This window comes from Microcaecilia unicolor, chromosome 2, assembly GCF_901765095.1.
Source record: "Microcaecilia unicolor chromosome 2, aMicUni1.1, whole genome shotgun sequence".
In the NCBI taxonomy this organism is placed as follows: Eukaryota; Metazoa; Chordata; class Amphibia; order Gymnophiona; family Siphonopidae; genus Microcaecilia; species Microcaecilia unicolor.
Window position 1 is genome coordinate 346,350,433 of NC_044032.1, and position 20,481 is coordinate 346,370,913.

The 20,481-nt window shown below is 46.0% G+C and overlaps 2 protein-coding genes across 2 annotated transcripts in view; both read right to left on the reverse strand.

The window, feature by feature from the left end:
* Nucleotides 1-20,481, reverse strand: part of LOC115463703 (zinc finger protein 208-like) — a 216,776-nt gene that overhangs the window by 90,102 nt on the left and 106,193 nt on the right.
* Nucleotides 1-20,481, reverse strand: part of LOC115463710 (zinc finger protein 398-like) — a 37,803-nt gene that overhangs the window by 11,144 nt on the left and 6,178 nt on the right. The window contains exons 2-4 of the mRNA XM_030194430.1: nt 16,456-16,582; nt 7,328-7,441; nt 7,061-7,174 (exon numbers count right to left, since the gene is read on the reverse strand). Coding sequence (XP_030050290.1) covers nt 7,061-7,174; nt 7,328-7,441; nt 16,456-16,582 — 355 coding nt within the window. The remainder of the gene's footprint in view (nt 1-7,060; nt 7,175-7,327; nt 7,442-16,455; nt 16,583-20,481) is intronic.

The following is a 20,481-nucleotide window of genomic DNA, read 5'->3' on the forward strand; positions in this document are numbered from 1 at the left end:
TTGGGTGAGGGGAGGGGTAAGGGTTGTGTGGAGGCGGGTGAGGTATGACTGTTGGGGGAGTTGTTTGGGATTTGTTGTGGGGGCAGATGGGTCTGGCTGATGGAGAAGGGGGGTTGAGGGAGTTGTAATTGGGGTCAGGGTATGGGGACGGGGGTGGGATGGCAGGTTTCCACGAGAGGAAGGATGGTTAATGACTAGATGGGACATAGGCTTTGTGGGGGGGGGGGGGTAAGAGAGCCATTAGAGGGGCCTAGCTGGGGGGCCCATCTGACTCTTTTGGATATGGACCATATGTGGGTAGTACTCAAGGGAGTGGAATGTCTCTAGCAAACCTTAGAATTTTCACTTTGAATGTAGATGGGATCCACTCCCCCGTGAAAAGAACTACTACTACTACCACTACTTAGCATTTCTATAGCGCTGCCAGGGTTACGCAGCGCTGTACAAGTTTAAACATGGGGAAGGACAGTCCCCTCAAGAGAGCTTACAATCTAAAGGTAACAAACTATGTAGTCAGTGTAGGTATCATGAATGGGGAAGGTGGTTAGGCGCCAAAAGCAAGGGAGAAGAGATGGGCTTTGAGTAAGGACTTGAAAATGGGCAGGGAGGGCGCATGGCGTATGGGCTCAGGAAGTCTGTTCCAGGCATAAGGTGATGCGAGGCAGAAGGGGCGGAGCCTGGAGTTAGCGGTGGTGGAGAAGGGTACAGATAGGAGTGATTTGTCCTGAGAGCGGAGGTTACGGGTGGGAACATACGGGGAGAGGAGGGTAGAGAGGTAATGGGGGGCTGCAGATTGAGTGCACTTGAAGGTCAATAGGAGAAGCTTGAACTGTATACGGTAGCGGATCGGGAGCCAGTGAAGCGACTTGAGGAGAGGGGTGATATGAGAGTATCGGTTCACGCAGTAGATAAGACTTGAGGCGGAATTTTGGACAGATTGAAGGGGGGATAGGTGGCTAAGCGGGAGGCCAGTGAGGAGAAGGTTGCAATAGTCAAGACGAGAGGTAACGAGCAAGTGGACGAGGGTTCGGGTGGTCTGTTCAGAGAGGAATGGGCGAATTTTGCTAATATTATAGAGGAAGAAGCGACAGGTCTTAGCTGTCTGCTGGATATGGGCAGAGAAGGAGAGGGAGGAGTCGAAAATGACTCCGAGATTGCGGGCTGAAGAGACGGGGAGGATGAGGGCGTTGTCAACATAGACGGAAAGTGGGGGAAGAGGAGAAGAGGGTTTGGGTGGAAAGACAAGGAGCTCAGTCTTTGCCATGTTCAGTTTCAGATGCCGGTTGGACATCCAGGCAGCGATGTCTGAAAGGCAGGCCGAAACTTTGGCCTGGGTTTCGACTGTGATGTCGGGAGTGGAGAGGTAAAGCTGGGTGTCATCAGCATAGAGATGGTACTGGAAACCATGTGATGAGATCAGCGAGCCCAGGGAAGAGGTGTATATCGAGAAAAGAAGCGGTCCAAGGACAGATCCTTGAGGAACCCCAACAGAGAGCGGGACGGGGGTGGAAGAAGAGCCATTAGAAAATACTCTGAAGGTGCGTTGGGAAAGATACGAAGAGAACCAGGAGAGGACGGAGCCCTGGAACCCGAATGAGGACAGTGTGTCAAGAAGTAAATTATGATTGACGGTGTCAAAGGCGGCAGATAGGTCGAGGAGGATGAGGATGGAATAGTGACCTTTGGATTTGGCAAGGAACAGGTCATTGCAGACTTTAGAGAGTGCTGTTTCTGTCGAGTGTAGTGGGCGAAAGCCGGATTGAAGCGGATCGAGGACGGCCTGAGAGGAGAGGAAATCAAGGCAGCGGCTGTGGACAGCGCGTTCAAGTAATTTGGAGAGGAAGGGTAGAAGAGAGATGGGGCGGTATTTGGAGGGACAGGTGGGGTCAAGTGATGGTTTTTTGAGAAGTGGTGTGACTACAGCGTGCTTGAAGGTGTCAGGGACAGTAGCAGTGGAGAGAGAGAGGTTGAGGATGTGACAGATTGAGGGGTTAACTGTAGGAGAGATGTTGGTAAGCAGATTGGTGGGAATGGGATCAGAGGAACTTAGAGAAAGAAAGAAGGCGAGCAGTTTCCTCTTCGGTGATCTCAGGGAAGGAGGAGAAGGAGGCCAGGTTAGGTTGGTTGAGGGAGTGGGTTAAGAAGTCACAGGGAGGAGAAGGCTTGGAAGTGAATTCAAGGTTTATCTTCTGCACTTTATCGCGGAAGTAGTCAGCTAGTGTTTGAGGAGAGAGTGAGGGGGGGGGGGGTGGGAGTGGAGGGCACTATACTTTTACAGTATTTAAAATGGTTGAAGGTAGATGTGGCACTATTGCAGGAGACTCACCTAATGGGTACAGAGCATGCTAAGCTGTGTAGGGATTGGGTGGGGGAACTTTTCTTTGCCTCCTTTAGTGGTTGCCAGAGAGGGGTGGCTGTATTGATAAAGAAATCCCTGGTTTTCACATTACATTACATTATTCAGGACCCTGAGGGGAGGTGGGTAATTGTCACGGGCGTCCTACAGGGGGCAAAGCTAGCTTTGTGCAGTCTTTATGCTCCGAATGTATATTCTCATAAATGTTTTACTCAAGTTCATTCAAAGTTGGTGGTGTTGGATGAATATCCCATCATATAGGGAGGCGACTTCAATATCACAAGTAACCCTCAATTGATTGTAAGCCGCCTAGACAACCCTTGAAGGAACATGCCCATAAGGGAGTTAACTATATGATTGAGGAGCTGGCATTGGTAGACCTATGGCGCCTTCTGCATGAGGAAGAGCAAAATTTTACTTTTTTTTTCACACCCACATCAGGTTCATGCTCGACTGGACTAAGTGCTGATATCGGTAACGTTGCTGAGTGCGAGAGGCTGATGTGTCAGATCATGCCCCAGTGTGGGCTGACCTCTGCTGGAATTCCAGGATGAGGTCAGCTCGGTGGCGTATGAATCCAGCATTGTACCAGCGTAATGAGTACAAAGTCTATCTAAGAAAGGCCTGGCTGGAATACGAGGCCGAGAATAGGATGGAAGATGTTGGGTCGCGGGTATATTGGGAGGCAGATAAGGCAGTTAGAGGGAAAATTATTGCCTATACAACATCGGAGAGCAGGAGGCGGGATCAGGATTTAGTGTCGGCAGGGGGGTCGACTCGGTGATGCGCACTGGAGATATATGGCTCGTCTGGTGGAGAACAAGCGAGTTTATGGAGAGTGCAGGAAGGAGATGCAGAGGTTATTGAATGCACGAGCCCTATATAGTATAAGACTTTATAAGTATAGGCTCCACAGGTGGGGCAACAAGACTGGAAAGTTATTGGCATCCCTGATTAAGCCGCGTTCTAGTAAAGGTTATATTGCTAGGCTGAAAGATGCAGGGGGAAGGATTATTAGCTCTCAGGAAGCTATACAGGGAGAATTCTCGCGATTCTATTCCTCTCTGTATGATTCGGGCTTTTATCCGGGTCCTGAATGTGAGGCTTTCGTCCAGCATTTGCAGCTTCCGAGCCTGACTGCGGAGCAAGTAGATAAGATAAATGCGCCTATAACGGGGAGAGAGGTGCAGGAGGTGATTAAGCACTTGAAGCTGGCAAAGGCACCGGGTCCGGATGGGCTGGGAACTGAGTTTTATAAAATTCTGCAAGATCTTTGTATACCCTCGTTTATAGGAATGTGTGATAGTATTCGGGACTCTCAGATGATGGGTCCATCATTAAATCATGTTTTTATTATTGTGCTGCCAAAGCCAGGAAAGGACCCGGAGTTGGTGGGATCCTATAGGCCTATCTCATTAATAAATCAAGATCTTAAGATTCTGGCAAGTATTCTGGCTAATCGTTTGGGAGAGTTTCTTCCCTTGCTGGTGCATCAGGACCAGGCTGGATTTGTCAAAGGGCACTTTGTATCAGCTAATATTTTGAAGGTTTGCAGCATGGTGTGTTCACTTATTTGGCGTGCTACGCGTCCTCGCATTGCTTTTGCTAAACTGTCTAGACCCAGCAGGCAGGGAGGTTTACGCCTTCTAGATATTAGGATGTATAATGTGGCAACTCTTTTACGGTGGATTCACGAATGTCACTCTAAGTTCTCCAGGTATGCCCCACCGGGTTTTTGGCAGGGGTGGTATGCTCCCTTTGATGTGCTTTCTGTCTTGGGAGGTTGGCGATCTTATGGTAAAGGGATTAACAAGAACCCATTTATTACAGCGCTGGGGAAAGCGTGGAAATGGTGGAGAGGAACTGTTGGGGGTGCAGGGAAGGGATACCCGTTCTTCTCCCTAGCAGACAACCCTGAGTTCCCGGCCAGGCAGGGGCAGGGGGCTTTCTGCTCATGGGCTTGAGGAGGATGCCGGTGTATAGGACATCTACTGGAGCTGGGAGATTCATCTTTTCCTACCTTCGAGACCATTAGATGGGCATAGCACCTGTCTCAAAAGCAGTTTTTTCAATTTTTACAGGTGAGGGATTACTGCTCAAAGTTGGCACGGGTGGCGGGGTCCCCGATGGGATTCACGGCCCTTGACAAGGTGTTTCTAGCTGTGCCGGCATCCTCAAACAGCCTTTCCCAGTGGTATCAAACTATAATGAACTATAGGGGGCTAGGTATCTGGAAGGGCTGGCATCATTGTGGAGTGAGACAATTGGAGACATAGTAACAGGGGAACAGATGGGGGAGGCATTTGAGGCTATTCCTAAGGTCACTCCTAACGCGGCCCTGCAGGATATCCAATTTCGAATACTCCATAGGGTGTACATTACACAGCAGAGGGGTAGGGAGATGGGACTTTGGGAAGATGATCGATGTGTGAAATGCCATGCTGCAGTGGGCACCTTACTACATTCCTTTTTAGAATGCCCAGAGCTGACACAACTGTGGACACACTCCCTGGCGACCTTAGAGCGACTGATACAGCAGCCTTTTGAGTGGACATATAACCTGTTGTTCCTAGGAGATGTAAGACATCTCAGGGGGGCGGGTCTCTCGGAAGCTCAGTGCCAGTTTGTTATCACTGGCTTCCCTGTTGGTTAAAAAGTGCATTTTGCAATCATGGGTGGATCCGTCTCCCCCGCCGATAGCCAAGTGGCATGGCTTAATGAAGGAAATGGCAGAGTGGGTAGAGCTTCAACATTCCCTTAGCACCTCTAGGAGGCAAAAGGTGTTTAGAGACCTTTGGCGGATGTACTTCCTGCCAAGCCCTGTTACGGGGGTGAGTCCTCCTTAAGGTTGGTGCACCTAGTAGTCGGAACTCCATTTGGAGATGGTGAGATGTGGAGACCAGGGACGGGAGAGGGAGGAGGAAGGGGGGATGGACGATAATTATAAGAAAAGTTGGAGAGGAGAAGCGATTTTGATGTTTGGTTTGGTTACTGTTTCTTAAGCTGGGCTTTATAGATTTATAGATTTAGCATTGCTGACTGGCAGTTAGAACAGTGGGGTGTTATTATTAATACAGAGCATCATAAGGCTTTATCATGTTTTGTGCATCGGTAGCTGTACCCTGTGGCTTCTGTTCTGACTCAAATACAGAACAAAGGCAGTAAAAGCAGCGGCCCCAGCTTACAACAGCAGCAAAAGTAAGGTCCCAGCTTCGGAAAACAGAAAGAGAAGTGTGCGTGACATCACTGGGGGGTCTGTCAGATATGCTGGATGGTCAGATCAGTGAAGATCGGATAATTCAGATTGTATTGAATTCAGAATAGGCAGCTTGATTAATTTTATGGGCTCATAAAAATGAGAGAATTACACCCATCTTGTAAATATTGCATTTGCGCCTGGTGGAAGCTTGCATTAAGTTTAAATTGTGCATTATGACTTTTAATATTTTATATGGTAATGCTCCTTCTTATACGCTAGATTTGATTGGTTTACCATCATCAGTTACTTCAACTACACCTAGGAAATTGCTATTAAAATTTCCTAGTCCAAAGGGCCTTCACTCAAAAGCCGTTTTTTCTAGGGCTGCACATTAATCCGATTAACACAATATAAATAACAATTTAAAAATTGAATCACAATTAAGAAGTGTGTGCTGCCCACTTTCTCCCTTCCTCCCCTCCTGGACCAGCCCACAGCTCCCTCTCAAATCTCACCCCCAACACTTCAGCCCAATGTACCTTCAGAAAAGCAAGCAAGTCTTCGGAGCTGCAGCACCAACAGCAGGTGTACTCAAAGACTGCCTGAGGTCTGAACCGCACCTTTTCCCATTCTGCCTCTTCTGACACAACTTTCTGTTTTTAGAAGGGCGGGACAGCTCAGAGGGAAACGCCTGGTGCAGGCCAAAGGCATCCTTTGAGTACAGCTTCCGCTGGTAGTACAGGGCCAAAGGTACGCAGAAGAGGAGGGGGGCTTGAGAGGGACCCTCCAAATAAGGAGATGTTTTCTCCACAAATATGTGTTTAGGGAAGAAGGAGGCAGGTGTTTCATGCACTTTGTTTGCTATTGCTGCATGAAGGGATCAAGTGTAGGGGATAAGGGAATGGCCAATAAACACATAGTGTGCACATGTATTGGGAGAGGAGAGGTTGGTAAGAATGAAGGAAATAACCTTTTATGTATAATGAAGAAAACAGGAACAAGAAATACCCTTTTATGTACAATAAGAAAGAATAAGAGGAATCACTTGTTTTAGAAGAAATTAAACTTATCCCAGTATATAAGTGCAGAATGAGAAAGCCAAACTGAGCAGCCTTGTAGCTCAGCCTAAGTGTTTTGCATCCTGTGTAACAAACTGCTCCAGAGGGAACAATCACTTTTGTACTGACTTAGAGAAATACCAATAAAGACTTTGCTTGGTTGTGCCTAATTTAAGTCTGATTGTCTCTCTTATACCAGCCAAGCAGGTTGAAGTGTTTTCCCCTCCTAAGGGGCACAGGACGAGAATACAAGGCCAAAGTCGCCCCCAAGACACCCACCTACATCATGTGCCTCCTCCATCTCCACAGGCAGCCTACTACAGCCAAAGTTAGGAAACAGTACGAGAAAGAGAGGGTGATGACAGCCTCTTATCCCACCAGTACTGATTTCCTTAAATGGTCCTGGCTGACCTTGCTAAAGATGTGCAGTGGGAATTTTATACTTACTTGTTACAGAAGGGTGAGTCTGTTCAGACATCGCTGATTCAGGATGATCCAAGAAGGGGAGATCATCCTCTTGTTTAACATTCAGTGAGAACACAGACGTTACAATCGGAAGGCCTGTTATTAGAAAACATAACAAGAAGGTTTTACCACGGATCAGATTATATTAAATTAGGAAATGGATTTTAAGTCTCCAAATATTTGATGTGAAAGACCCATCTCATGAGAACTGAAAATGCAGAGCTCTTTAAATCCAAAACATTTACTTACTCTTTGTGGGGTCATTTGGGTTTTTGTTGCCTTCACACTCAAAATGTTGAGTGAAATATTTCTCATCTTCCTTTTTAATCTTGAATATAACATCAGGATTAACAATGGAATAACCTGTTAATAAATAGGAAAATGGCATTTAAATTATAATCATCTCTGACATCTGGTTACACAGTATAGTTGACTAGAGTGCAGCTGACATGTCATGCCCTTACACAGAAGTTCTCAGCAAGAAGTCTGAGAGGTAAATTCTTTCTCTGGTCTTCTCTGCCAAATTATTTTGGGGCTCATTTTCGAAAGAGAAAAATGTCCAAAAGTGTCGAGTGGTGGACTTTGATCCTGGGGAACTGGGTTCGATTCCCACTGCAGGCACAGGCAGCTCCTTGTGATTTTGGGCAAGTCACTTAACCCTCCATTGCCCCAGGTACAAATAAGTACCTGTATATAATATGTAAGCTGCACTGAGCCTGCTATGAGTGGGAAAGCGCGGGGTACAAATGTAATAAAAAAAAATGTCCAAAGGTAAAATTATGTCTTACCTAATAATTTTCTTTCCATTAGACCCTCAGATCAATCCAGAGACTTGTGGGTTATGCCCCTCCTCTAGCAGGTTAGATAGAGAGAACTCAGAAATTTGCTACAATAGAGCATGTGCAGCCAGCCTCACTTCAGTATAACGATACCAAAGCAGTAAGAACTATAGAACACTCTCCTGTCTCTGCAAAAGCAGCATAAACTTGGAAGAAACTCTCCAAGCTGCTATAACTTAGAAATGTAAATATAAACACACCCTAACAGCCTTACCGGTCCAGAGACAAAGGAACGTGAACAGAACCGACTGAAGTATACTGAATCCGATCAGAGATTACGAAAGCGAATTCCAGGGAGGGGCTCTGGATTGATCTGAGGAACTAATGGAAAGAAAATTATCAGGCAAGACATAATTTTACCTTCCATTGTGTCCCCAGATCAATCAAGAGACTTGTGGGATGTACCAAAGCAATCCTCATCAAGGGTAGGACCGGCCTACTCCGGCCGCCAACACAGAAGTCCCAACAAGTGCCTCTCGACGCACAGCAACATCAAGACGGCAATGCATAACAAAGGAATGCCAAGACGACCAAGACGCCGCTTAACAAATGTCCTCCAACGACACCAGACAACACTCCGCAAAAGAAGAGGCCTGAATCCTCTTGAAGAGTGCCCGAATGCGAATAGGGAAAGAATCCCCCAACAACAGGTAAGCCGAAGCAATCGCCTCCCCTAAGCCACCGATCGACCGTGGCCTTAGAGGTCATGTTCGCTTTCTTATGACCTGCGAACAGCACAAAAAGATGATCTGCTTTCGAAATGAATTAGTCGCCTCCAAATAACACATCAGAGGTCCCCTAACGTCTAAACCACGTAGAGCTTGAAAACTGTGAGGGAAATCCTCTTGCTTGAAGGATGGATGGCAACACCACTCCCTGGTTAACGTGAAAACGCGTGACTACCTTAGAAACCAAGGACGGCACCCTTCGAATTGTCACTCCCGCCTCCAAAAAAACGGAGAAAGGGGCTCTGCACGAAAGGGCCTGAAGCTCAGACACCCGCCTGGCTGAAGCCATTGCCACCAGAAACACAGTCTTCAACTTGAAAACATTCAAGATCTTTACTCAGGGGCTCGAAAGGAGACCGCCAAAACGCCCTAAGGACCAGGTTCAAATTCTAATCCGGCACCACCGGAACCCAAGAAGGTCTGAGATGCCCTACACCGCGAAGAAAACGAACGAACTCCGGAAGTGACACTAAGGAGTGGCTCCCCGAACGACCCCTCCAGGAAGCCAATGCTGCTAACTGACCCTTTAAAGTACTTAGCGAAAGTTCCTTAACCATCAAGTCCTGCAAAACGGCCAGAATGGACCCAAGAGGGTCTGATTGAGGAGAAATGCCTGCCAAGGAACCCCAAGCCACAAACAACCGCCACACTCCATCATACGCAGTAGAAGTGGAACATTTGCGTGCCTGTAACATGGTCCCAAAAACCGCCTCCGGCTATCCTGGACACCTCAGACGCGACCGTACAAAGGTGAGGCCATAAGCCCAAATACAGCGTGATCTTTCATGACTACTGGCCCCTGATGGTTAAGACCCGGCCAGTGAGACAGGTGGAACGGCTCGTCGATCAGGAGGCGAATCAAGCCCGCATACCAAGGACATCTGGGCCAGTCCGGCGCAATAAGTATTACCGGACCCGGAAGACGAGAGTTTTCCCCACTACTTGACCAACCATCGGCTACGGAGGAAAGACATATAGAAGTTCCAACGGCCATGGCTGAAGAATAGCGTCTATTCCTTTGGACTCAAACTCTCTGCCTCTTAACTGTTGTTGCTCACAGCTTTATTAGTAGTAACAGTGGGATTTGAACCATCTACCTCTGCATTACAAGACCAGTGCTGTTACCACTTGGTCACAGCTGCACTTTGCTGAAGAACCAGGTCACCTTGGGATTGTAGAATCAAGCCATGAAATCCATCACCGGAGTCCGCCAGCGATCCGAAATCTGGCTGACAGCCGGCGGAGAGAGCTCCCACTACCCGGCATCCAAGCGATTGCGACTGAAAAAGTTGGCCTGTACACTTAGCACTCCCGCTATGTGAGCCACCGACAACCGAATTCGATGCTTCTCTGCCCCAAGAGACAGCACGGACGCCTCTTCTGCCAGCAGAGCACTTCGAGTTCTGCCCTGCCGAATGACGTACGCTACCGCCGTCGCATTGTCGCAGAGAACTCGGACTGGTTGAACTCTCAACAACATCTCGAAAGCTAGGAGCGCCAAGTGAAACGCCCAAAGTTCCATGAGATTGAACTGCAACCTGGACTCCGAGGGGGACCAACTCCCCTGAGCTGAGTGGTCGAGAACCACACGCGGCGAGAGGCATGCCTCGAGTCAGTATCCGACCTGAGCCAACACCGCAGAGCAAAAGAAGCTCGCGGTGTCCAGGGAAAACGAATTGAAGAACCTTGGAAAGGAAAGACCAACGGCTGAGTAGATATTGCAAAGGCCGCATGCGGCTCCGGGCCCAAGGAACGACCCCTGAACATAGTCCAACGCTGTTGGAGCCTTCAGCCGAATGAGGGAAGAAACCTGGCACAGCTTCGCCCGTTGCTGTTCTGGAAGAAAAACTCCGCCCTGACGGGTATCAGTCGTACTACCAGGTACACCAGAGACAGATGGTGTAGCAGCATATGTCTGTAGTACCATTGCATGCTATAAAAAGCAAGCTACAGTGGGTCGTGAAGCTGCACCCCTAGAGCTCAGTGCTTACTCTCAGCTGATTGCAACCACTATTAAGCTATCTCTACACTGAAATAGCTCCTGGGCCACGCCTCATGAAATTTAGGTACCCCATAAGAAGCGCTGCAGTACCAGGCAGCTGAGGCTAATATGTAAAAGTGTGGCCAGTATCAGTGTGCTGAGAGAGAGAGAGAGAGAGAGAGAGAGAGAAGAGAGCAAAATTTAAAACTGAAGAGTTCTGAAAACTGTTCCAGTCATGTAAGAACTACTTGGCCAAGCAAGCCATAAGAGATAATGAAATAAAATATGCCCCACTGGAAATCTAGCTGAGCCCACAGTATCTAATAGGATGGAAAAACCAGCCTTGAACCTATAACCTTCAGGCTGAAAGGCCAGCAGCCCTCCTCAATAAAACTAGATTGATGTAAACAATACCCACAGAGCAAATGCCACCAGGGGAGCCCAGAGGGTGCAGGGTTACCAAGGAAACCGAGAGAAACCTGAGAGGCCTGCACTAGCCTCAAAATGTAACATTTCTCACAGAAACATCTAGTCAACAGCATTAAGCCTGAATACTAAAACACTGTACTGCCATGTCTGAGAAAGGAGAAGAGTGGAAGAGTGAAAACCTAGGATAGGATCTCTAATCCTGATCCCTTCCTCCCTTCCATTAAAGATGTACACACCCCCTGAACCTCCTCAAGGAGGGTCCAGAAATAGTCTTACTGTAACTCACCTCAGAAGCACAGGCATCTCTACCAGGAGACTTTCAGAGGCAGTACTTTCCAAGCAGCAGCATAAGGCTCTCACTGTCACAGCACAGCTGCAGGGAACTAAAGGGTCACCTACCTCGCCCCTGGAAAGCTGAGGACGACTCAAAGCTGTGGAAAACCAATATGCAGAAACTGGAGTGCTCCACACTAGGTTCCCAATCACATTCTTGAAAGATCTACATATAAAACTGCCTGAATTGCAAGCACATCAGAACCCAGGGGAGCACTGGGGCCTCAGCAGTGCTATGTGGATTGTAAGCTCTTGAGCAGGGACTGTCTCTTTATGACACATTGAGCCTGCAAATAGGTGGGAAAATGTGGGATACAAATGCAATAAATAAATTAAATAAATAAATGTCAGGTGTTCAGTGCTGCAAGTGTTTGGTAGCGCATACAAATGCTAATAATCAAGCGTGCACATACACCCAAGAACAGAATAGCCTCATGAACCTAACAGGCTTCCGCCGGCATCCTAGTGCCCGACCAAATGGAAGAGCTAACCGCAGAGGATATAAAATTAGCACTTACAATGCCTGTAGAAAGAACGGAATCAGTTCTTCCCTTTAAAGAGCCTGGTCGCGGTGAGGTCAAATCCCTCACCCGCGGGCAACTCCCTCTGTTCAAGGTGCCCTGAAAAGGATTCCCCTGACCCTGGTACACCCTCCGAATCCATATGTCGTCCCAGGGTTATTATGGAGGGCTAAGCGACTTGCTCACGGACAGAAGGAGCAGCAGAGGGAAACGAACCCAGACAGACAGGTTCAAAGCCTGTTGCACTAACCATTATGCTACTCCTCCACTCTACCAGCCCCTTAAACCCAACCGGGCCATCTTAGGCGGCTTCTGTACGAACTCAGAGCCCGAGGCAGCAAAGCCTCGAAAATGGCCGCCTCCTGCCCCTCTCCCTCAGAGTGCAATAAAAACACTTTGAGCAAAAGAATACAAACTCCGGGGTAAATGCCTTCATAACAGCCTTTTCCGGGAGAGAAATCGAGGCTTCTCTGTCGGAGGGAGCCCCAGCAGATCCCACTGCCGCATCCTGAGACCGCGGCGCTAGCGAGAAAATGGCGCCAGCGGATCAACCGTTCCAGTCACAGACTTTCCCACCAAGCGAGAAACGATCCCTTTTGGCGCCGTGGTGCCCAACATGCAATCCCCTGATCCGCACTATGACTCACTACCGTCGCGGAACAAAACTCGCAGGGAAGCGACGTGCCACCATGCCCCACAGCGCGAGCCGCGCTTAACGGACTCCAACGGAACGGACATAGCCCCAAAAGCCTTACCTTCTCCGCAGTTCCAGCCCTGCTCACGTTCCAATTAAGCTGAACAGAGAATTGTTCCAAGCGCCAAGAAAGCCAAAATGAGGCTGGACTGGAGAATCGTTCCGTCTGGTTCTTTTTTTTTTTTATGAGACAGGAGAGGAATACAGCCAAAATCCTCAACAGAATTTAAGTAGGCTGACAGGGGGAGAAGGGTAGGGACCTGGCACCACCAGGTGTATCCCAGAATGTGCTCCAGCACCTCAACCCCAGAGAAAGCTCAACACACCCAAGGGAACGGGATAGGAGCCTCAGGCCACAGAGCTGCACTTTATGCTCCCTTCTACCTGCTAGATAGAGAGAATACTGAAGTGAGGCTGGCTGCACATGCTCTATTATAGCAAACCTCTGAGTTCTCTCTATCTAACCTGCTAGAGGAGGGGCATAACCCACAAGTCTCTGGATTGATCTGGGGACGCTATGGAATCAGTGTTTTTAAAACCTGTTTCCAAATGCCTATGTGTGCAATTCATCTACAATTCGTCCAAACATTTCAAAAGCGGGCTTAGGGCGGGTTCAGGGTGTGCCTAACACTTGGATGTTTACAGCCATAATGGAACACAAAAACAACGTCCAGGGCGAAAATCTAAACGTTTAGCTCTGGACCTGTTTTTAGAACAAATAAAGCACAATAAGTTGCCCTAAATGACCAGATGACCACTGAAGGTAATCAGGGATGACCGCCCCTTACTCCCCCCAAAATGTGAACTAAATATTACATACCAGCCTCTATGACAGTCTCAGATGTTATAGCCAGGTCTATTACAGCAGCATGCAAGTCACTGGAGTAGTCTAGTGGTCAGTGCAGTGCAATGTAGACAGGTGGTCCCAAGGCCCATACATCCCCCTGTTACACTTGTGGCTGAAACTGTGAGCCCTTCCAAACTCACCAAAACCCTACTGTACCCACATATAGGAGTCACCTTCATCCATAAGGGCTATTGTGGTGCTGTACAGTTGGGGGGAGTGGGCTTTGGAGGGCTCTGCAGACAAGATAAGCGAGTCACGGTGAGATGTGTACCTGGGAGCATTTATATGAGGTCCACTGCAGTGTCCCCTAGGTTGCCCCATTGCTCTCCTAGGAAGTAAGGGGGACCAGGCTACTAAAATTGCTGGCCTCTCCTACATACCAATGGCTTGATTTTCTATGCTTTTCACTTGGACAGTATTTTTCAAAAATGGCCTAAAAATATAAATGCATACAGCACAAAACCTTGTTACAAACAGTATTTTCAGAAAAAAAGATAGACGTTTTGCTTTTTAGTGTCACAGGTACAGGGATGGTAAGCCCTTGGACTGCAGCCAGGCTGCAGCAGACAAGTCCTCTGAGAAGGTACAAAGCAGAGGCAAGCCAGACACTGAATCCAGACAAGACACAAGACATAGCAATAGACAGTGCACACTCAAGGCAGGGTAAAAACAGAACCCGGCTAAAGCAAAAAAACAGGAACAAAGCTTGACAAAAGCAGGAACCAGGAACAAGGAAGGACACTCATATGGGCCGCAAGGCCGAACTGGAATCCACATGTAACAGAGAGAAGGGAAAAAACACAAAACAGAATCCCCTGAGTAGATACTACCCAAGCAGCGCACACATACTGCACAAACAGAGTCAGAAACAGGAGGTCACAATACCCTACACACAAGCACAAAGGGATATAACTCAGGGCTGTGATTAGAACCAAAGTTATACGGATGAATAGGCTTAACTAACTTAAACAGGAATCACACAGAGAGGTAGCTCAGGGCTGAGCTAATAGTTCCAGCAAACCGGAAGAGCAGACCACTCATGCCACACAGAGAGGCAGCTCAAGGCTGAGCTAGTAGACACAGCTAAACAGAAGAACCACCCACTCACACTTAGAGAGGACGATCAGAGAAGAGCTAGCAGCCACAGCTACACGGAAGAACAACCCACTTGTGCAACACAGAAAGGCCGCTCAGGGCTGCGCTAGTAGTCACAGCTAAACAGAAGAGCAACTCACTCAAACTCAAGTAGAAACCTCACAGAGAGGATACTCAGGGCTGTGCTAGTAACCACAGCTAAACGGAAGAACAACCCACTCGTGCCACAAAGGCCGTTCTAAGGTAAAGGAAAAACACACAAAAGCAACTCAAGGCAAGGCCACAGAGTCAAATACAGACACTAGAGACAAAAAAATAGGCAAAAAGGGAAAAGCTGCTTTTACATACACAAGTCAGACAAGTAGCGAGCTCACAAGAGCCAGGAACAAACAGAGCAGACCAAGAGTTAAAGCAGGCGAAAGAGAAAGGCTGCTTCTAATACACAAGTCAGCAAAGGAGTAGTGCTCATAAGAGCCAAAGAACAAATAATAAACACAAAGAGATAAAGCAGGCGACAGGGAAAACTAAACAAACAAAGAAGAAACGTGCTTACCACAGACTAGCCAACACCCACAGTCGGGAAGGGAAAGGCAAGGCAGACGGAGAGACAGCAGACACAGCTGCACAGCTGTGAAATAATCAGGGACGAGGCTGGCTTCTACAGACTAAGAACAAACAGCCAAGAACTACACACGCCCAGAAACAGTACACGCAGAGCTACAAAACAAGCTAATTGAAAAGTAGTCCATTCAGGTACAAACAAGAAGCACACACAAAGGGAAACAAAACAGAGTTTGCTGGAGAGTATAGCTAACATGAAAATAATCCATTCAGGTTCAAACCAGAAGCACACACACAGGGAAACAGAATAGGGCTTGCTAGAGAGCATAGCTATCAGGAAAGTAATCCATTCAGGTTCAAATCAGAATCACAACTGAGCTCAAGGCTGTGCCCTGAGGCACAGCTAACAAGACAACCAGTTCCCTCACAAGCAAACACAATAACAACTATAACAAGAAAAGGGAAACAGACCTGTTGCATAGGCAACCCAGAAAAGTTTTTCAGGTCCTTATAAAGAAGATGGCTGATGATGTCACACTGGGCAATGATTCCAAGACATCACTGTCTCTGGTAATATTCAATAGCATTCAGGGGAAGAAGTGAGATGAACGTTGTTCAGCGAGGCAAGATAAGTGCACAGCTGGCTCATTAAGCATTTATATACTCTTAAAGTGATTTTAATAGCACTGTGGTGAAGGGAAGCAAAGTAAAGTTAAAAAAACAAGCAAAATGCTGCTCCCTAAAAAAAACCCACTTAGAGTAACCCGATGAAAGAAGTGCTATACCACTATATGGCACCTTTATTGTCTGCATAAATTGTGGGTAAGATCTGAGGGTACTCTATATATAAAAAATTTATATTTGAAAGCATACTTGAGCGAGCTGTGACACATACATGTTGTATGAATGGGTGGTCTTTAGTCCTGGTTTGTGTATATGCTATGACACTGGGCAATGAAGCATGGAAGCAGAGAGACCAAAGCGAGGCTTGGCTTCACAGACACTAAAGCGAAGTTTGGCTAGCAGGAACAGGGAAAGAGTCTGGAGCGGTCACAGAGCCAGATACAGAGAATCGGAAGGTCTGGACATAAAGGCACGGCCACAGCTGTGACATTTAGAAAATGACTATATTTACTATTTGGATTTTGGACATTTTGAACAAAATGTCCAAAGTCGGACTTAGACGTCATTGAAAATGCCCCTCTATGTATAGAAAAGGGAGACCGAGTCCGGCTGTTCTTGTACAAAGCCTCTAGTTTAAGGTGCCCATGGTATCTAGTACCTGTAATCTTTCCAACAATGATTTCATGATGTGCCTGTGTGGTAGATGATAGAGAAGACATATTTACCTCTTGATGTGAGAATGTCATGAATCTCCATGATGACCTTCTTGTAAAACTCCTTCTGCCATTCTCCCAGAATGTTCCACTCCATGTCCAAGAAATAAGCAGCAACATCCTTGAATATAACTGATGCCTGGAACAGCAAACAGCACACCCTCAATCAATTTTTCATTATCATGTTTGAGTAATAGACCTCTATCAATGAGATGAGATCTCCTGTAGATTATAGTAATAAAGGAAGAGAGCTCTGCTCTACAGATTACTGTTTTGGATAGGTTTCCTGGTCCCTAGTGATACAGCGGAAATCTCACATTAGCTAATTTAGCTGTTGAAAGGAAGAGCAATAGTAATCAGCACATATGGACCAGAAAAGAAGTGACAGGTGAATAGTTCGTTATGTCAAAAATAATATAATCACCACAAAAAGAGGGAACCACGCAATATAATAATTATGGGGAAAAAAATCAAAAATCCACAACATAAATGCCAACAAAACATTAATGGAAAAAAAAAAGAAAACAAACCTTCCACAAAATATGAGAACCCAAACAAAAGTGGATGTCACCAAGTAAAAATTCCAATTAGACTAATACAGAATGGTTCAATAAAAAGGTTTAATTCTTTAAATGTCGCAAGCATGACAATCCATATATGCAGCATATAAGTGATACCTGATAAGAGCTGTGTTTTGGCACGAAGGCCTTCGTTAGTGGTCCTCATATAAAAGCAAAGCATAGTATACGACAAAAGATAAAAAGTAATAAATGTAAAAAAATAATACTATAATAAGCATCACCTAACAATTAATCTAAACCAGCTAAAAGTTCATATAAATATAAAATGATAGATGTGTATGAATAGGATTAAAATATACAATGGAAGTGAAACTGAATGTGTGCAGGAAGGTAAAGAAAGAGTTTTAAAAATAGGGTAAAAACTGTACAACAGGCATGGACGCTGTTCAGAAATACCATCCTGGAGGCCCAGGCCAAACATATTCCGCGAATTAGAAAAGAAAGACGGAAGTCCAAAAGACAGCCGGCGTGGTTGAAAAATGAGGTGAAGGAAGCTATTAGGGCTAAGAGAAACGCCTTCAGAAAATGGAAGAAGGAACCGTCTGAAAATAACAAGAAGCAGCATAAGGAGTGTCAAAGCAAATGTAAGGCGCAGATAAAGAAGGCTAAGAGGGATTACGAAAAAAAAGATAGCATTAGAGGCAAAAAAACATAGCAAAATTTTTTTTCAGTATATTAAAAGCAGGAAGCTGGCAAAAGAATCGGTTGGGCCGCTGGATGACCGAGAGGTAAAAGGGGCGATCAAGGAAGATAAAGACGTAGCGGAGAGATTGAATGAATTCTTTGCTTCGGTCTTCACCGAGGAAGATTTGGGTGGGATACCGGTGTCAGAAATGGTATTTCAAGCGGATGAGTCAGAGAAACTTAATGACTTCACGGTAAACCTGGAGGACGTAATGGGGCAGTTCAGCAAACTGAAGAGTAAAAAATCTCCTGGACTGGATGGTATTCACCCTAGAGTACTGATAGAACTGAAAAATGAGCTTGCGGAGCTACTGCTAGTGATATGCAATTTATTCTTAAAATCGAGCGTGGTACCGGAAGATTGGAGGGTGGCCAATGTAACACCGATTTTTTAAAAAGGTTCCAGGGGAGATCCGGGAAATTATAGACCGGTGAGTCTGACGTCAGTGCCAGGCGGCTAAATGGCAGATGACGTTTAATGTGAGCAAGTGCAAGGTGATGCATGTTGGAAAAAAAGAACCCGAATTATAGCTACGTCATGCAAGGTTCCATGTTAGGAGTTACGGACCAAGAAAGGGATCTGGGTGTCGTCGTCGATAATACACTGAAACCTTCTGCTCAGTGTGCTGCTGCGGCTTGGAAAGCGAACAGAATGTTGGGTATTATTAGGAAAGGTATGGAAAACAGTGTGAGGATGTTATAATGCCGTTGTATCGCTCCATGGTGCGACCGCACCTTGAGTATTGTGTCCAATTCTGGTCGCCGCATCTCAAGAAAGATATAGTAGAATTGGAAAAGGTGCAGCGAAGGGCGACTAAAATGATAGCGGGGATGGGACGACTTCCCTATGAAGAAAGACTAAGGAGGCTAGGGCTTTTCAGCTTGGAGAAGAGACGGCTGAGGGGAGACATGATAGAGGTATATAATGAGTGGAATGGAACAGGTGGATGTGAAGCGTCTGTTCACACTTTCCAAAAATACTAGGACTAGGGGGCATGCGATGAAACTACAGTGTAGTAAATTTAAAACAAATCGGAGAAACATTTTCTTCACCCAACGCATAATTAAACTCTGGAATTCGTTGCCAGAGAACGTGGTGAAGGCGGTTAGCTTAGCAGAGTTGAAAAAGGGGTTAGACGGTTTCCTGAAGGACAAATTCATAAACCACTACTAAATGGACTTGGGAAAAATCCACAATTCCAGGAATAACGTGTATAGAATGTTTGTACGTTTGGGAAGCTTGCCAGGTGCCCTTGGCCTGGATTGGCCACTGTCATGAACAGGATGTTGGGCTCGATGGACCCTTGGTCTTTTCCCAGTGTGGCATTACTTATGTACTTATGTAGGTGACATAAAACACTACTGCAAAGAAATAGTGTACATGTGAATATGAAAAGTGTAGAAAAAGTGAGACAGGCTAATCGAACACTAAATCGTGAAGTAAGGGAACAGTATATTGTGAATGGAGAGACTCCCAAAATGCAAAGAGGGAGGGGGGAGGACCAAATATCCATAGAGGACCACCCTACCTGTAGAGCACAAAGCAATATTGAACTAGAGCTCAGCCTTCTATACATCAAAACTCCGCATGTGATGTAGATAACGACATAAATAGGGCTGCAACATAAAATGTATTAAAAAACCACTAGAGAAGCAGTGTCAAAAATGCCTTTTCAGATGTAGCTGGAGACATGAAGCCACATCCCTAAACAGGATCATATAACATATCTTAACTGTCCGGTTAGTACTCAAGGGAGTCATCAAGGTGCCAGGCCTTTGCCAGAAAACAATGAAATAAGATACTAAACCAATAAAGCTTATGGCAAGAGATCCAAAAGATATAAGTATAAGATATACAGTCCATATGGTCTTTAAAAATGTTCGAAACAGAAACGGCATGAATCGTAATAAACGACCTTTGGAAAAATACTATATGGTAGTTGTTTTAAGCCTAAAAATATATACCCTGCATCAAATTAACATTACAGGTGTTTGCGAATGGACAGGTGGCTAAAGTGTCTAAAAATTGAAGTTGACATAAATTCTATGTAATCGAATGACGATCATTTAAAGGCACAGTGTAAAAATGACAGACCGCACAGAGTCTACAATAGTGGCTTTTAAGGGGATAATATGCTGTCAGGAATTATAAGAAGAGGGAAAAACCATACTTGAAATCACAAAATCACAATCACTGCTTGCACAAGGCAACATCTTCTCTCAAATCTATGCTGAAAACCCACCTTTTCACTGCTGCTTTTTAGCTCCTAGCTGTTAGTCCCACCCCACGCCTGGGTGTGATGTAAGATGAAACTGGATTCCGGCAAGCCTGATGGTAGTAGTCGTGGCGACTTTCCAGAAACCAGCACCCAGGAATGAGGAGTGGACAACAATCACTAACCTCGTCTCCCACTCCAAGAGCGGGAGAGGAAAATAAACTAATTTCAGGATTTTACTGTTTCCGAGAATAAAAAAATACAATTTCACAATTTACAGTTTGTTATAATCAATAATTTAATTTAATTACTCTAAATGTTCTAACCCAACAATGTAACTAACTTTTTAATTGGTAAAATGCAGTAAATTTAACATGTAATCAACCTCTTTTAACCCCATAAATTTTCCTTTCACAGGATTCAACCCTTTTAGGTTTTCTCTGTTTTCCCAGTCACAGCTGTTACAGGTTTCCTTTTGTTGGTGTGCAGCGTAGACCTTCTTGCGTGGGGGTCCAGATCGATTTTCCTCTTCTCTCCCGTTCTTCTTCCTACACCTC